The sequence below is a fragment of the Felis catus genome, chromosome B1, assembly GCF_018350175.1.
Source record: "Felis catus isolate Fca126 chromosome B1, F.catus_Fca126_mat1.0, whole genome shotgun sequence".
Taxonomy (NCBI): domain Eukaryota; kingdom Metazoa; phylum Chordata; class Mammalia; order Carnivora; family Felidae; genus Felis; species Felis catus.
The window spans coordinates 117,884,002-117,900,168 of NC_058371.1; the positions used below are offsets into that span (position 1 = coordinate 117,884,002).

General features: G+C 34.1%; 1 protein-coding gene across 4 annotated transcripts in view; it reads left to right on the forward strand.

The window, feature by feature from the left end:
• Positions 1-15,906, forward strand: part of CXXC4 (CXXC finger protein 4) — a 29,748-nt gene extending 13,842 nt beyond the window's left edge. For 3 of the 4 annotated variants that reach the window (XM_045056039.1, XM_045056041.1, XM_045056040.1), the window contains one exon: positions 8,667-15,906. In XM_045056039.1, the coding sequence (XP_044911974.1) occupies positions 8,667-8,711 (45 nt within the window). In that variant the 3' untranslated portion in view covers positions 8,712-15,906. The remainder of the gene's footprint in view (positions 1-8,666) is intronic. The other variant, XR_006596900.1, reaches the window with a different exon arrangement.
• Positions 15,907-16,167: the final 261 nt, after the last annotated feature.

Below are 16,167 nucleotides of genomic sequence, written 5' to 3' on the forward strand. Positions count from 1 at the left end.
ACATTTGAACATACTGAGAATCTACAGTATGACTTGTTATTTCAAGTGTATTTTGCAGAGTACTGGAAACTCTTGTACGACCTGAATAAAAAAGAAGTAAAGGAAGAAAAGGAGGGAGGGAGGGAGGGAGGGAGGAAGGGCAGGGAGAGTGTAGTGTTACAGATTAAAGGGAAATCAGAAAGAAGCATATTGGTAGAAAGGATTGTCATGCTCAAGGTCATCTTCTTGAGTCTGGTTTAAAGAAGAGATTGGTAGAAATAGTTAATGTCTCAAAATTTCTGGAAAGATGCCGTAAGTCTGAGCTTAGACCCTCTAGAACCCCTCAGCATTGTTTCTTTTCATTTACCATAATGAAAAAAATAGTTTCACAGAAACTAGGTTTTGTTTAGTGTTGTGTTTTTTTTTCCTTTTAATTTCTCTTGAAGATTAATTAACTCAGGTCTACAGTTAGAAATGTAGCAAAGCCAAGGTGAGAAAACTAATGCTCAAAATGAAAAATAGTGTTCCGGGAGACAGAGGCCATCCTCTATCTATAAACAACTCATTTTTCAAAAATAACTGTAGTTTTTTGTGGCTATACAGAGAACTTCCTGGAAAATACAGAATGTACATGCAAAAAAGACTCCAGAAAAGTGGCAGAAAGAATATTAATCACTACATCTTATAAATTCTATGCTTGAAAAAAAAGTTAGGCTTATTAATATACTCTGCTGGTTAGTTAGCTTTGTGAAGGTGGCTATGTTTGCACAAAGATGGGGCAAAAGATATTCATAGAAAAAGAAGTAATATATGGAAACTCTCTGAGGAGAAATTTCAATCTAAACATTTGACGACTTGCTCTAGCACAAGATTTGCTGATATTATGGTAGTGTAGAATGCTTAAGAGTATATATTCTCTTAATGGGGGACATTAACCAAAATATATTTCTAAAGAGCTAGATAAACACGTAATAACTTGATAAAGTTAAATTATAATAGTTACTGACTATATGGCATTTAATTTTGTTATTTAAAAAGAAAAAAGGAGAGAGACCAAAAACTGCATGTTATTCTCAGAAATATGGTTTTAACCAAGTACATTATTTTGATGATAACATCTTTATGACCAAAACATTTGGAACTGACTCTAAATTCCTCTAAGTAATTCATGGACCTAAAACATTCTCTGTTTTTGGGCTGGGTCTATAGAAGTGGTTGGAATTTTGTCATAGAGGATTCCAAACCAGATGCAGTCCAGTGACCACATCCAAGATGCTAAGGAACTTAGCCTAGCGAGAAAAAATTTTATTAAAGTTATTTTCACTTTTTATATAATACAGAAAAAAATATTTCTCAAATTCTCAGATGTATAATAATTCAAAGATAAGCACTGTAATTATAGAGGTTTGGTGTAACTATTGTGTTTCATTTGAATACATGTTAGAGACTATCCAAATCATAGCTTTGATAGTTTTAAAAAGTCACCTCTTCATATTTTTTAATGTGGCTTCCTATTTCCTCCCATTTTACAAGAATATTTCCACAGTTCACTGTCTACTTTAAAATCAATCAACATCTTCAAAATGGTCCAACAACTTGATCAAGAAAAGAATGATGGTCGTTTTTCAATAGCTGATCAGCAATGATCTTACCTAAAGGTATCACTGCATGAAACAGGATTAGTAGAGTGACTCTGAGGGGACATAGAATTATCTAACTTTTGTCTCTGTCAGATAGGTAGGTAGGTAGGTAGATAGATTAAGATTCATTTATCATATAACCACATGTATTTGTATATATATTCATAAGTGAAATCTAAGCATATGGAACATATAAGTAGAATAATTTCTAATCATTTTTATAGTATTGATGTTATTAATCTAATTTTTGCTTTTTAATCTGTTTTACATTTAATTTCCTTTCACACTCCCTCTAAGAACTTTTAACATAGGGTTAAAAATACTGTATATAATTGTTTTTCAGAAACACCTTTTTAATTTGTGGACTATTGAAATTTTTTCTTCTTTCTGCGTACCATCCCCTTACAGTTTATTTTTATATGTCCAAGAACATTTTCATCACTAAACAACTCATTTATAACACAATAAACTTACTTATTTATTAGAAAGATATGACTTGAAGTGTTTTTACCAAAATCAGTTGAAATATAATCCTCCATAGCATTATCAAGAGACTTAAGTAGTTGCATTAAATACTAGGACCAAAAGCGGGCGCCTTTTTTGTCACTTTGGGACCCATGTCCAAGTCATGGCGTTCAGCTGCTACTTTCCTTCCTACCAACCCACTCCTATTCTTTAGACACACATTCTCCTTTAGGCAGTTATTTTCCTAACGGGCTCTACCACCACATTGATGTGACTTTAGCATCTGTATTACATACTATAACAACTAAGCTTTCCATCTACAAAGGTTAGCTAGGTTTGTCTTGTAAAACGTCATGCTGTCATAGTCTAAAACCATCACAGTGGTGATGGTGAGGGTGGTGGTGTTCGTGTAGGAGGAGGCGGAAGAGGAAGAACTGTCAATATTGACAAAGCAGGAGGAGTGGTAGGAGCAATGGCCCGCAGAGAATGGATACTAATGAAAAAACCATTGCGAGTTCTCCACCATTAATCAGAGAAATCCTGGCCATAAACGTCAATTTGAAAACCAAAAAAGTTGAGTTCTCCTTATAATCATATTTTAGGCCTCCAAAAAAGTGGGTCATAAAACATATCCAGTTAGTCATTTGGTTCTTTCTTTCATTTAGAAAGGGGCCTAATATTCCAGTTAGTGGTAATACTGATAAGTATTTTTAGTTAACATCTGGATAATGGCCAAAACAAAATGTGAGTATACAAAAATGTGAGTATAATATATATATTATACAGTTATATGATAAATGAATCTGAATTATGAGGAAAGTTAGTCTGATGCATATCACATATGTGATATATATAGCTATCATGCATATATCACAAATAGATATCATACATATATCATATCACACATATGATATATATCACATAGTATATAAGGCATATATATTACAATAGAACAGAAAAAGAAAGGTGTAATCTAAAAAGTAGAAGCTATACTTATATTAATTTATATATTTTAATTGAGGTATTGTTAACAAATAAAGTTGTTTATGATTGTAATAACAGTTGTTAGACTGTGAGATTATCATATATCACAAAATAATTGTTCTCTCAGATTTACTGACCTATGCTATACTTGTGCTTGCTAAAAGTTCTAGCAAAGTTAGTGGGTTACTGGTCTATGATTTCTACAATATATTAATTATAAATAGGATGTAGAAAAATATTTCTGCTAAAAAATTTTTGGTATGTCTCTAACATTTTCTAGGTATCATTTTAGGTCATAATTATTAATTTTATCGATGTACTGTGTGTATTCCCATCCACAATATTGTATATAGAATACAATTTTCCCTTCTCCAAGTAGGTTTTGAAATTTTGTCAGTAAAAGAAATTGAGAACCTATATAACTTGATGTTTTAGCATTCTTTGTGAACCAAATCAGAAAAAAAAATGTAGTTTTCTTCACCATCAGGAATCCTTTTCCTTTTCTTAACGCAAAATACTCTAAAGTTTTGAAGTTTCATATGAAGCCGAAACAAAATATAATCAAATATTTAAAGGCAAACATTGGTACCTACTATTATCTTTTGTCATACTTGCATACTTTCTATTGCAAAATTTCAGTGATTCATTAAGGTGTCAAGTTCTTATGTGACAAGGTGAGCCAAATGCTGTGAAGTGTTCCCAGTTTCAAGGTCTTAGACGCTTGGAGTCTAAGAAACTTATAGGGGATTCCTCACAGGAAAACTATTTCAGCAGAGTTTAAAAGAGGCTGTATTGGCTAACTGCAGTTCTAAATTGCTTTGCTTTTGGTTGGAAAAAGTATACTTCACATCATTATATGAGAATCGAAAAATGATCGGATGATTTCCATTTCTTTAATTAATAATAAATGGGAAAACTAGAAATAATTTTCTGATCAGTAGAGGAATAACAGTCGCCCCAAACACTCCAGGTTGGAAATCATTGTATTAGAACCATCCTGTTGTTTCACAGAATTCCGAAGACCCAGGTGAATCACTGAGATTTTTGGATTCAAAAGTATATGAATAAATATTAGAAAGATATATTTAACTTTAGTTACAGAATTTTCAAATGTCGTAATTATTATCTCAATTTATAGCCTTATGCATTCTGAAGTAAATTTCAACATCAAGTTGCCTTTAATTTGCCCTTTGAAAGTTCATGTCTAGCTTTATTAAAATGATGAGTATTGTTTAGTGCTGTACTTTATATATTGTAAAAAAGGTATAGATATCCCATTTTCAGCTTTCAGGAGGTGAATTTTTTTAGACTTGCCATATTTTATTTTATTTTTTCATTTTAAACTTTTAGAGAGAGAGAGAGGGAGAGCAAATGGAGAGGGGCAGAGAGAGAGAGAGAGAGAGAGAGAGAGAGAGAGAGAGAGAATCTTAAGCAGGCTCTGTGCTCAGAGGGGGGCCTGCAGTGGGGCTCAATCCCATGACCCTGGAATCACAGCCCTTGGATCATAACTTGAGCTGAAATCAAGTCATATGCTCAACCGACTGAGCCACCCAGCCACCTCTGGACTTGCCATATTTTAAACAAAAGTGTGTAGATGCAGGCTCAACCTGAAGATGTCACAGTTCACGTGACTGCTCAACAGGTACAAAAAAAGAAAAAAATACTCAAATTCTAAGGTGGCAGCTTTTGGTAGTTTTGTGTATTTTAGGTTGTTTAATTTATATCTTCATTGCTGATTTAACAGAACTTAAATAATACCATTGCCTGAGACAGATTGATAATTTTTTGTATTCATTTTTTAATGTCAGTGTAAACTGTACTTGGGTTTGGGTTCTATCATTCTTTTATTCAAGAAAGTATCATTGCTTTTTAAAATTATTTAGGAGGGAAACAGAAGCCAGCCCTTTAAGCTCATTAGTTTAAGTTCTTCGGTATGTGGCTCTGGCTTTCATAGGGATGAATTCTCTGGAACACCATGCTTTACAGCAATACCGGAAGGAGAACTGAGGGCTGCAGGTTTCTCCACAGTCCTCCTGGGAGCAGGCTGTTTTTTGTCAGTGTTTGCACCTGCAGGAGCAGCGAAGGCTGTCTTAAACAATGCTGATCAACTCAATTCTATTCTTTACCTCTCCACCCCCTTCTCTTCCTGGGGAATCTGGCTTTCCTGTCACTCAGGATAATGATTTCCTGCAAGCATCACTGAGATCCAGAAAGTCACTGTAATCTCATCAAGAGTGTGATTCCCCAGCTGGGACTCTTGAATTTATATAACCCCGAAGGTAGCTAGGCAGGGTGCTTAGTCCCTCATTGGTGTGTTGAACCCACACAACATTTGAAATAAAAGTCCTCTTACAAAGATGACCTCTTTCATTGACAGGATTAGAGAAGACATGTCCCCAAATTAGTATAGACTTAATCAAAAATATATAATTTAAACACTATTTTATGTATGAAAACAAACAGTGTTGCCTTACCCATCTTGGCAGAAAAGAACTCAGTCCAGATATAAAGTAAATTTCCACTGAACCAATACAAATCAGGCAGGAGATTGGGCATGCATTTTCTGCTTCGTGTGACCTATGGGGGACACTAAGGAGTTTTATTACTTTTTTAATCCTGAAATAACATTTAGAGGAACCTCACTTCAAGCTTCTGGTGAATGCCTTGATAATTTGTTCTAATTAACGCACCATTGGTTTTCCTGTTTTCTCACACATTTTAGGTGATTTCCCAACAAATCATTTTTAGGCTTCATGACCTCATAAATCTTCATATAAGGGAGAAATCGTTTTTAAAAGATGCCTCCCTGCTAATCTTCACCTTTACCCTACAGCGGTGGATGGTCTGTACCTTGGGTGTGGAGATACGTACTGGTCTCAATGTATGCATAATAATACACACACATCCCAGTGCTTTTATTTTGTGACAAGATGCATTAGTAAAGAAAACCAGCTCTCTGTTTTTCTCATATTTGCATTATCTAATTAATTTTTAGTGGTAAAAAGCATTGAGAAATGATTATCTTTCTCCTCACAATAATGACCTTTGATCTCAGGTGGCATTTTATAAAGCTTGCTTTTTCTAAATATTGCAAATAAAACTGAGTAATGGAAAAGGGCACAGGAAGAGCAAAGAGCTGGAAAAGAGATTTCAAAATATATCTAAGACATAAGGAGTTCACCTCATTTAAAAAATGTACTCCATACATTTTTCTGTTTATCTTCATAAACATATATGTTTATCAAGATACAAGATTATCTAAGTATATACTTACAGTCTTGTTTCCAGTTGGCATCTGAGAGTAAATTGGCATCTCTATGTCATATTCTATACATGTAAATGTGAATATATATGAATATATATGCACATGTTTATTTTTCATATGTGAATCTGTAATTGCATGGATATGTTTGGATCTAACTTATCTTGTTAAAAATGACTACATTTATATAAGTATGCATACTTATATAAAATTTATTCTTAGTTGGCATCAGGCAGCAAGCTTAGCATCTGGTATAAACGTCTAAGTTTTCATTTACTGCGTGTGTGTGTGTGTGTGTGTGTGTGTGTGTGTGTGTGTAAAGCATGAATATTAGAATGAATATGTTGTTTTTTATGAGTTCATATAGTTCCTTTAATAGTGATTAAATAAATGTAATGAGCATATATAATTATATTTGTCATTCAAAAGTTAATTTTGGAAAGTAGGAAAGGAGTTTTTCTTATCAACCAAATCAAATGATGGAGATTCCGGTATGCATAGTGAGCTGGAGAGAAGAAAACATTACACCATGAGGCGTAAGGATTAAAATATTAATAAGTACTAGTTATGTGGGAATAATAGACTTCCTTATTTGCATTTTTAAACAATACTTCACAAGTTAAATACTTTTGTATATACATGGGTACAAATTTGCATTAGAATCAGTTTGGGGCACCTGTCTGGTAGAGCATGGGACTCTTAATCTCAGGGTCCTGAGTTTGAGCCTCACATTGAGAGTAGAGTTTATTTTAAAAAATAATCAGGGCGCCTGGATGGCTTAGTTGGTTAAGCCTCCAACTCTTGATTTTGACTTAGGGCATGATCTCTTGGTTCGTGAGATCGAGCCCCACTTTGGACTCTGTGTTGACAACGCGTAGCCTGCACGGGATTTTCTGTCTCCCTCTCTCTCTGCTCCTCCCCTGCTCACTCTCTCTCTCTTTCTCTTTCAAAATAAATAAACATTTAAAAAATAAAAATAATAACTAAAGAATCATTAGTTTGTTCTTACATATTCATCTTCAAATTTATTGTGTTGACTGCAGGGACAAGTTTTTAAAAACTCTTTCTAGTACAAATAGTGAAAAGTGGCTTTTCTTTCCAAAATGGTTATTCTTTTCATTTACATTTCAGTGGACATCTTAATTAATACACTCTTATTTTTAGATGACATTAACACAATAGGACTGTGTCAACCAAATAAGTCAAATGTGAGACAGTAAATCAAAGCTAGTTTCAATTATTAAGGAGTACAGTAGAATTTTTCATGTATATTCTGAAATATGAAGTTCAAGTGCTATTAACACTGTCTTAAGATGTGTTTACAAGAAGTGCATGTGTGTGTGTGTGTGTGTGTGTGTGTGTGTGTTCGCATTCTGTACCTACTCAATAATTTGGTAAGATTCAACATGTCAATTTATATACTTAATGATCCTAGCAGCCATCTTATATTCTACACAGGCTTGTTGGACTGGTGTAAGGAATAGTACCAGCTCTCTTTCATTAGCCCCTATAGGAAAATTTACTCTTAGCTTATTGTTTCTTATGTACTTTCAATATGTTCTCATGTGATTCTGTTTTTTAAAGATGAGTATAGTATAATGAATTACTGTAATGTTAATATGTAGAAGAAAATTCAATCCTATACCGTTTTTCTGACAAAAAAAAAGTCCCACAGTGACTTTAACATTTTTGTTAAAAGAATTGCTCATACTTTTGTTGCTAACTTATTACTCCTTTGAAAAACGATAGTATTTTTATGGTATAAAAGCTATGCTCCATTGAATATCATTGGCTAGTGTAAGTTTGTTTCATACATATGACCTTAATTTGTTGAAAATGCAGACTTTAAAATAGTGGTACATAGTTGTGAAATGATAGAAGTAACATCGATGTAATATTTGTTGTTGTCCTTTTATAAAAGAAATTCCCCAGAATAAAGAAACTACTTCACTGAATTCTCTAAGCAGCCACCTTACATAGAGGTGCATAGGTACACAGCAGATACAGACTTTCTGGCTGGACTTCCTACTACTGATTAATAGGTTCAACCTTCCCATTTATTCTGATGGTTATCCATGTTCTAGGCTGTGTTTCTGGTATTTTTTAGACTAATGTGTTTTAATCATTATATTCAGTAAATTATCATTAATTTCAACATTCTAATTTTTGTAATGTTCTAAGATTGAGCATGTCTTTTTTATTAAATGTTGAAATATCCAAGTCATTATGTTGTGTATTGCTGACTAAAAATATTGCTGAAGTGTAAAGGAGAAAAATCTAATTTTATATTGGCATAGAAAAAAAGCTTAACTTGTTTTCTTGCTCTTTTTTTATAGAGAACACCTGTTCCCAGCGCTGAAGCATTCCGATGGTTCTTTTAAAGCAGTAGTATATCTTATTTTCAAGGCATTTGGAAGTGAAGGGCAAACTAATGTCTTGTTTTAAGAAACTGCTTAGTCCACCACTGAAGAAAATATCCAGATATTATTTTCATTTTATGTATAGGGGTTTCTTCAAAACAAAACAAAACAAAACAAAGGAAAAGAAAAAAAGACATATAAAAATAATCTGGGAGTTTGGGGAATTGGCCAGTCTATTTACTTTCAATACACTGATTCTTTCTTTGATGTAATTTAGCTATACTAGTGAAGTTGTTGTCTATTTTGGAAGTGGCTGTAAAAAAATAAGTTTGGGTAAACCCCTGCTGTAAAATCATGTATCTTTGCAAAGTACATATCTATACTTCATTTTCAAATATATGTGTTTCAGTACTGTAAACTGTACAGATAGCAGCTTGTATTTTGTGTGTTTAGACACAAGGAGACAATCATGTCTGAGCATCTATGGAGATTAACAGTTTGTACACAACAGTATGGTTCTGCGAGTTAAATCTGGAGCAATAAATTTTAGCTTTAACTATTTTTTGCCAGTTGTTTCTAGAAGCAGCAACAGCAGTGGCATGTTTTGCCATGCATCTTTCCGTAGAGACTTGATGCCAAGTTTTACAAGACTAAAAGATGATGATGCATCCAGCAATTACCTTCAGTTGTATTGTTATAAGAGGGGGAAGATGTTATGAAAGTTTCAATTAATCTTTTGAGCACTATATTAGAGTAGTGGTTATGCACTTGCATTGCTTACAAACGAGCTGTACAGAAGGGTATACCTCCCAAATACTTAGTGTAGTTGACTTGTCTTGGGTTGCACTGTAAGGCGGAGTACTCACAGTAGTTGGAACATGCAGCATCAGTTGTATAACTTTTTTTTTTAAATCAGTGTTTTCTAGGATACAGAGAAAAGTATCATATCTTAGGGGAGAAATTCATGATTGATTTTTTTTTTCTCAGCCCAGCATGGGGTATATGTATTTTTTGTTTGTTTAAATTTTGCGCTCTCTCTCTCTCTCTCTCTCTCTCTCTCTCTCTTTTGGTAGGAAAAAGAAACTTTTGATAAAATGTATCCAAATGTTTTAATTCCCTGTATGAAATGAAATGGGTAGTTTGTTTTAAAACTTGACTACGTAAAGACCTCCTGCATTGAGACATGGCTAGGTATATTTTTAAGTTAAAAAAATTAAACACATTTATAGAAGTGAGGCTTTTAAATCTCTTTTTATCTCCTTTTCTCATAGCCTCCCAGTTGGACCACTGGCCTTCCCCTAGGCCCTCAGTGGAATGTTCCATTGCTCCTATTCCCATTTTTGTCACTTGATGCTTTCATTCCTGAGAAGGCAGGGCCACATTCTGTGGAGTTCCATAAATGCAAACAGCCCCAAACACAAAGAAGCTAATGTTTCATAGGATCTGTGCTACCTTTTCACGTAAGATTTGGATTTCTTAAGGCAGTCAAGGTTCCTAAGTCTGTCCCAGGAGGACAGATACGTTACTTGTGATGACATGATACCTAGGGAGTTTATTTCATTTCTGTTTCTTGCCAGATGATAAAGTCTATTCTCATCTTCAGGAATAAAATAGAGTTTAGTGAAAATACATAGAGGATCGAAGTTGCCATGTTACTGTAACTTTTGTTCTTTATCCACTAGCCAGCTACTTCAGCCTATAACATCCACTAGCCTGCTGAAAAATGTTAGCAAGATGGATCACACAGAGGAAAATAACCTGAGAAGAGAAAGGGTGATGAAAAGGACTGTAAAGTTTTAGAAAGACTAGCAGATTAATAATTTTAAGAGGCTAGTTGTAGTTGTGAATGGGAAATAATATCACAGGAGATTTTAAAAAACACAGAAGGAGCACTTCCTCATCAGAGCATGGGTGGGAGGGGTGGAGAAGGCACCTGCAAATGCCAATGTGAAAAACAAGTGACTAAACCTGCCTAGAATATGAACGCAAGGTCTCCACTTATGGTTGAATGGCCTTTTTAAGGAAATTTTATTATATATTACACCTATCCATGTTTAAAGAAGAAAACTAAATAATCACGAGCTAAAATGTGTTTAAAATGTATGTTAATTTTGAGATAGCTTTCTGCTTGATGTATATTCCTTTGAGGGTTTCTAGTTAGAATTTCTGTTTCTGCTGTGGGACCAATGAGAACTATAGGAGTTCTTTCTTGTCCACTTTTATTTGATTTTACTTACTTTTAAACCAATTTGCTAATTAATTACAAGTAAGTGAAAACTTCCACACTTGAATGGTAAGTTTGCCTCGCTATTTGGAAAACGACGATTATCACTATAGGATTGAAGCAAACGTCCATTCGGGCTGTATCAGGCATACAATAACGGATAAAGATCGCACAGCAATGTACTGAGAGTCTAAAATACATGCTAGTATTGCATGTCTCGATGTGTTTTTGTTTGTTTTCTTAACTAATGAATCTGTATATTGTAAAATGTGGTGTTTTACATGTCAATTCAATTTTTTAATGAAAAAATGTTGATTATGGAAATGGAAAAGTGCAGCTTTTCTTTAATTCTCTTACATGTTTTTGTTCTCGATATTGTTCTTTTACGTCACCCATTTTTTTAATGATTTTGGTAAAACTCTATTTATATAACGTAGGGTGCATATAAAGTTCTCGTTGGTGATGTCGAAGAAAGATGTTACTCTTCCAGCCTCCCTCTGGTTCTCTTCCCTGTAAGTCCATATACTGAGAACTTGTAAAGGGTGTCATTATAACCCTAAGGGAATTATTTAAAGGTTTACATTTTTCATGATTCTAAAACACCCAATGACATGTAACTTTTGAAAATTCCTTGCTGTATGTTTTATATTCAGTACCAAGAAAATTCAGAACATGGCAATCAGAATATAGATCATGGCGGACTATACAACTTAAAAATTACGTATCGGATAAGTCCAATTAAAAAGTTTGTAAGAGAGATCTACATACACAGATGTCTTACCTTCCCAACGAAGTAAGGAGATAAGAAGACGCACATACCGTAAGCATTTGGGGAGAGCTGGAAAATACGTAGGATGTTGGTACATAGTACAGTGAAGTGTTTTCCTTGTCAGCTGTCACTCGGCACCCTAAACATCCCAAGAGCATCATCATGCAAACTTCCCTCTTTCCAGGCCTTCAGACCAAAGTGGCTTTCTGATGGATTTTGCCTGTCTGTTCCCAAGTGGAGGCATATTTACAAATCAGAAATGTGTCCATCTTTAGGAGAGAAAACAGTGATAGTCTTCCTCCAGTGTAAGAGTATTTAAGAGCGTCTCGTGGTTGCTTAATCCCCAGTAGCCAACTTCCTCCTATACACATTCACAGGGAACAAGACATGGTGGGCTTCCTATGAATTCCTATTAAGCAATCACTACAGAAAGGAATATCCCCTTCCTTTCATTTAGAACCCCTGGCATGTAAGTTGTACAATTAATACTAAAGCTTACAAAGTCTTTAGGCCGATAGTATCTGTAATCAAATAATGAACAAGGGAAAGCAGTTAAATGAACACACTATTCAGGGTCAAATATGTTCAGCAAAAAGCCGTGGTGGGTCTTTGATCATGGTTAGATTCACAGTGATATCAAACAGTTGGTTCTCATGTAACAGCTAAATGTTTCACATTTTGTTTTTATTAAATTTGGCAGTTTCACACTGAGATCTGTATTCCTAGTGAATAAAAGACAGCTACTATGTTCGGAGGGATTCCATTTTCACAATGGCAAGGAAGTCTGAGATTTCAGGAACGTGGGCCACAAAATGTACTCCTTTCAGTGTTCCCCTCTTCTGAACTGTGCAGTCATCTATTAAATTTTCTAATAGATATTTGTGTAAGGTGTATGTATGCTTGTGCAATTATAAAAAAAAGCAGTTTTGGAAAACAGTGTATTTATTAAAGAAAATTACTTATGGGGCATGTACAAAACTGTAAAAAAAAAAAAAAAGCTACAAAAAAAAAAACACATTCGATTTGCCCAGTAAAGTTGTTTTTGTGAAATTTCTGTGTTGTTGAATAAAGGACTTTAGTATTCAAAATATCTCTATTTTTCCATGAACAAATTTTTATTTGTGGGAATTTAAATAATGGACATGTGATCCTGATAATCTGATTTTGTTTATGATAAAACAAAAGTGTATAATTCTACACTTGCCCTTATGTCAGCAGAATGAATACTGTATATAAATCTTTCATAAAATACGGCAGTTTTGTTCATTTTGTTTTTCCTCATAGATTTTTGTCTTTCTCAGAGAGTTAAAGAAAAGGAAAAAGAAGAACATGGTTCTTTTCACATTTCTAGAGGATGTTTTTTGTTATTGTTGAAAGCTTTAAAAGGTCACCTAAATAGAGGAAGAAATGAATGTATCCAAACTTTTCTCCTTCCTTCTCCATCCTAAGTGTTCCAGGAGAAAGCGTCCCATGAATCAATCCCTTGGGCCATGAATGGAAAGTCCTGGTGATAATACTTGAAAGCATTAAAGTTCACGAAGAACTGTGCAACACTGGAATTCTATCTTCAGCCATTCCCAGCAATACTCTGAGATTAAGTTTTTATTGTCGTACTTTTTAAAAAATTTTTTTATGGAATATGATGGTCTGCCCACGCTGCTTATTGTTTTGGTGGTGAATGTGCTTAACCCCTACTTACCTCACTGTTTCTCAGAACAAAGCTCTAAGTTTTTCGATGCCTCATAAACTACGAGAAACGTAGAACACCATTTTATACCTTGGAAATCCTTAATGTGATGGCAAACACCGAACTTCAAACAATTTAAAGAGTCCATGTCCACAGAAAATAATACCACATTAGAAGATGTTTGTCGATTTTATAAATTTTAGGGTGTGTTCTTTTAGTATAATACCGCAAATGTAAAATTCCTTGGCCCTGGCAACAGAATTAGATCGCATAGTGTGCGAAGGAAGAATTAGGTAACTTGAATTACGAGAGTTTCTGGATACTCAGCAATATTTTCAGGTGAGTTGTTGTGCTTGTTTATTACATTTTGGAGTAAGCAACAATAGGGCAAAAATATAAAACTGGGTTTTCATAGAAAATACTTTCCTTACTTGAAATCTTCAAGTAAGGTTTATTTGTAGTGATAAGAGAATAATGCTTCAAAATAGTTTGAATTAACCATGAAGGGAGAGGGGAGGAGTTCTATACCTTATTTAGACGTTGAGCCAGATAACAGTTTCATATGGTTTCTGCAAAATCATGTATTTTTTTAAGAGTGTTTATTGGTAAAAGTTATCTTTATTTGCATGTTTTATGCAGAAGCTATTCTCCATTTTATTTCTACTCTTGTCTTTATTCTGTCTCTTTTTAATGGTGAAAATTGTTATTTGAGGTAAACGGGCTGAACACAAATTTGTTTTATCTGCATGCCCTACATAAGTAGAGTAGTTATGAAAAAAGATTATTCTTATTTGGCAATTTTATTTCTAATCTTCTAGTATCTTGGCTTAAGATCTGTCTCTGTGTCCTTTGCAATTCACATATTTTGGCCAATTTTTTAAAGCAATATTTCTTATTTTTAATGTACTTATATAAAATTAAATGTCAACCAAATTATCTTTAGTCTAAGTCGCTTTGTTTATCATATGTTACTTAAGACAAAAATCATTCTGGTACCAGGTGTTATAATTTCACAAGTTGGAAGCAGTGTAGAGATCTCTTTCCAAGAACAGTACTTTTAAAAGCTACTCTTATCCTGTATAAATCCTGCATGTAAAGCATTTTTAATACAGGACTGAATTACATGACTTGTCCAGTATTTAGATGGTGGGAGAATCTGACTGCCTGGTTTGAATTATGACCTTCTGCTTATGACTTTTCTGAAAAGTGATCTTCTATCTAAATTTTATGGCTTCAGGAAACCTGCACAATTTGGAAGGGAAGTTAGAAAAAACACAGTTAAATGATACGTTTTTTACTTTTGGTACCATCATAAGACAGGTAGCTGAAAATTCATATTCATTGTATCCTTCAAGAACTTTTCTCATGTTTGCATGAATGGCCTTATGATTTTATTTATAACTTTTATTGGTAAATGTTTATAATTTGTAATTTTATGTATTAATGTTGAATTAATATGTGTGTGTGGCTGGATATAGAAAGATCAATCTGTGTGTGCATATGTGTGTGTGGTTTTTTCAGGCGGCAGAGTTGAAGTAGTTAAGGATCAGTGTAGGTCTCATTAAACATGTTTTATGGCTAAGAGTGTCAGTGTTGTGCCATTGCAATTGAATTTGATGACTCAGCATCTTACAATACTTAATCTGTTCTCTGGGAATCAGAAAATTTGGGGAACCTACATGGAATCTTTTGGTCTTCTTAAGTGCTTTTACTTCAGTTCACTATGTCCTACTTTCAGTTATTTAAGGGACCGTACTCAAAATTATGTATACAATTTGTTCCCCAAATACATTACTTCCCTTTATATAATTTTTACATTTTAGGTATATTTATATACTATCCGGTTATTTATCCGTATGTATATTTGAGTGTCAAGTGCACATCCAACCACTAATAGATGACTTAATCCATAGCTTATATATTTTGACCATATGGAAAAAGCCTGTATTCCCCCCCAAATTCATGATATCTACAGAGCAGCAGTAAGAAGAATGTTGTGAATATTGTGTGTGTGTGTGTGTGTGTGTGTGTTGGCAAACCAGCAATTGATTTAATTCCTCATTATTCAACAAGTTTTATTGTGTATCTTCAATGTGCCAGCTACTGGGAATATCAAGATGAATAAAACATGATTCCTGACACATTTACCATCACCATGGAACTCAATCAAATGGTTGAAATAAATACACAAATAAATAAAAACAGTGGAAAGTGTTGTGAATGGAGCAGGCATCATGTGAAGGAGTGGCAAGAAGAGATAGAGTGAAGCTCTTGAATTTCACATTCTTCACGGTTGAAAGAAGAGGGCAAGGCTTGAGCACTCCTGGGATATCAAACCTGAGAGTAAAGTAGTGAGCCAAAGAGATGGGAATTGCAGGAAAGAAAAAGACAAAGTTCAAAAGACCTGAGAGATACTACCTTCCTAGTCTAAGTTGCAATAATTTCTCATGGGGATTGCAGGAATACCTTGAAGATATTGTGGGTTTAGTTCCAGACCACCATAAAGCAAATATTGCAATAAAGCGAGCCAAACTAATTTGGTGTCTCAGTGCATTTAAAAGATGTTTATACTGTACTGTGGTCTATTAAATGTGTGACAGCATTCCTTCTTTAAAAAAAAAAACAATGTTCATTCCTTAATTAAAAAATACTTTATTGCTAAAATATGCTAATCATCATCTGAGATTTCAGAGAGTTGTAATCTTTTTGCTGGCTGGAGGGTCTTGCCTTGATGTTGGTGCCTGCTAACTGATCAGGGTGGTGATTGCCAAGGGTTGGGGTGGCTGTGGCAATTTCT